At 33.7% G+C, this 2,598-nt stretch overlaps 1 protein-coding gene across 1 annotated transcript; it reads left to right on the top strand.

The window, feature by feature from the left end:
• On the top strand, nt 1-2,102 carry LOC139848094 (putative F-box protein At5g55150). The gene is made up of 2 exons (XM_071837823.1): nt 1-261; nt 801-2,102. Exon 2 carries the CDS (start codon nt 1,147-1,149, stop codon nt 1,954-1,956), a length of 810 nt encoding a protein of 269 aa, XP_071693924.1. The 5' UTR covers nt 1-261; nt 801-1,146; the 3' UTR covers nt 1,957-2,102.
• Nucleotides 2,103-2,598: the final 496 nt, after the last annotated feature.

Raw genomic sequence — 2,598 nt, 5'->3', positions numbered from 1 at the left:
TAATGATCCATAAATCTTTCCAGACACCTATTAAGCTGACTGAACAATCCCTTCCCTCAATACAGCCTATTCAGCTGCAAATAAACAGCCCCATAATTTTGTTATAAAGTTTTTGTTTTTTCAATTAGAAAAAAAAAAGTCTTGTAAGTGGACCAACCGCTTAAAGCCCAATAAACATCGAAACCCATACGGCTGGGCTATAAAAGGAAAGCGAAATCCTTGCAAAATTCGGCTTAGAACAAAACAAAGAACTTCAGACAGGTATGCTTCTGGTGTTCGATTAATTTAATTTTTAATTAATTTTTTATTGTTAATGTAAAAATTTTCGATTATGTTAGCTGTTGTGTAGACATTGGATTGATGTTTATTGTTGCATGTACGATTACAAGATAGAAAATTAAAGTTAAGTTTCAGATTTATCAATTCGAGTTCGTAGTGTAAACTAAAGTTAAGATCGGATTCATGTCGTTACAATATGATTTAATTAATTGTAAGTTCGTTAATCATTAATAAATTAAATTTGTTGCTAGTTTTCAATTTCAAAGTTATCTTTGTTTGTACGAAGGATACAACTGTTAGAAGGGGTTGGGTCTGCTTTCGGTGTTTCATTATATATTTATAAAATTTATTCATGATGGCTGTGATAAAATTGCTATAGATTATGATGATTATATGATCTAAAACCTTTAAAATCCATGCTTTAATTCCCGTAATGAATTTTTGGTGAATGAGGAGTAGATTAATTGATATTTTGACTAAACTATGTTAATTAGTAATTAACAGTTGTAATCTTGTTGCAGGTTTTGAAAACAATTTATCATTAATTATGGATTGGTCGAATATGTTGACTGAATTACTTGATATAGTTGCACAGAAAAGTATCGAATTTTATGAAGATGATCTCAGTTTCTCTAGCGTGTGTAAATCTTGGGGTTCGATTGCGGCACAAGTTGCAACCAAAGTCCGATACCCTAACGGGCTTCCTTCGCGGTTGCCATCCCTTTTGCTTGCCGAGAAATTAGAAGATAAAGAGTTTCGCCAGCTGTATTTACTATCAAACCAGAGCATCCGCAAGATACGACTGCCAGAAGCGTATGGTAAGGTTGTAGGTCTTCACGTGGGTGGCTCTTAACAGTTGGAGATGATATGGCTACCAAACTCATCAATCCATTATCACGTGAGATCATCAATCTTCCAAGGGTCGACACCTTTCCGGAATTTTCCGAATCTTCTTCTAAATGGGATCAAGGGATTCGCAAGGTGCTCTTCCAAAGTCAATCGCCCGTGGTGGTTGTGTTATGGGGATGTTTTTGTAAGTTAGGTTTTTGCCGTATTGGAGATGACAAGTGGACATCTATTGAAACATACGATCATACAATCGCCCGTATATACGATGTAACTTTTTACGATGGGCGAGTTTATTATTTTGATGGTAACTCACACATACGATCATGTGATGTTTATGGGGAAGAAAATAAAAGGGTCATAGTTGATGTTTCAGAGCTACCAAAAGAATATTATGATGAAGATGTGATGGGAGCTTATGTTATAGGAGTGGACGATGATGACGGAAGGAAGAGATTGTTGGTCGTTATCAGAGAAGTAATGTACGAAGTAATAGATGATTTGGAGTCACGTTATTATGCTTACGAGACAAAAAAATTTCGTGTTTTTGAGTTCGATTTAAAAAATTCAAAGTGGTCGAAAGTGAATGATTTTGGTAAAAAAACTCTTTTTGTGGGATATAGTTCATCGTTTTGGATAGAGGATGCTTCAGGCGTGATCAAGGGTAATTGCATATACTACACTGATAATGTCTTTTTGCACAGATGTAGCAAAAATGGAGGAGGGAGGGATATGGGAATTTATCATATGTATGACGGAACAATTGAGCCTTACTTCACCGGAGAATCACTTGGCAAAATTTCCCCACCAATTTGGCTTCAGTCAACGTAATTTTTACACGCATTGTATGTACTATGTATTATTGTGGCGACTGTTGGACTGTTGGTTTCAGAGAACTTTATAACAAGTCTCTACTCTACACACATATTTGTTAAATTAGATTGACCTTATTAATGCTGATTGAACTTATTATATAGTAATGCTGTTGATCTTATTATATATTAATGCTGATTGGATGTATACAGATAGCATTTGTCTTGCAAACTCGATCTTAAGTAGTCATCCTTTTCTTTTCTTACAGCCAATACTCACATACATTCTTAACTAGACTTGTACCCATAAGTACCTATAATTGTTAGAGCACCTTTCCTACAAAGATCTATTAATATGCTTAAGATTCGCACACATATTTTTAATAAGACTTGAACCCACATCCTATAATCATGGCCATCTCACTATTTTGATAGGCCAGATATAAAAAATGAACCCCTTATAAACGTTAAATTCATACTACGAGTAATACATATATGAAAACATATATAATGCTAAAAATTTATCAATAGATTAGAAGTTAATGTGCGATTATTATTGTATGATAAAGATAAATTAATTTTCATGCTTTGATTTACAAAAAAAAATATAAATGAATGTATTATTATATAGGATTTTTAAAATTTTGGGCCCCTAGAAAAT

The sequence above is a fragment of the Rutidosis leptorrhynchoides genome, chromosome 5, assembly GCF_046630445.1.
Source record: "Rutidosis leptorrhynchoides isolate AG116_Rl617_1_P2 chromosome 5, CSIRO_AGI_Rlap_v1, whole genome shotgun sequence".
Lineage (NCBI taxonomy): Eukaryota > Viridiplantae > Streptophyta > Magnoliopsida > Asterales > Asteraceae > Rutidosis > Rutidosis leptorrhynchoides.
The sequence above is the reverse complement of the archived record's forward strand: the minus strand, read 5'-3'. Positions and strand labels throughout refer to the sequence as shown.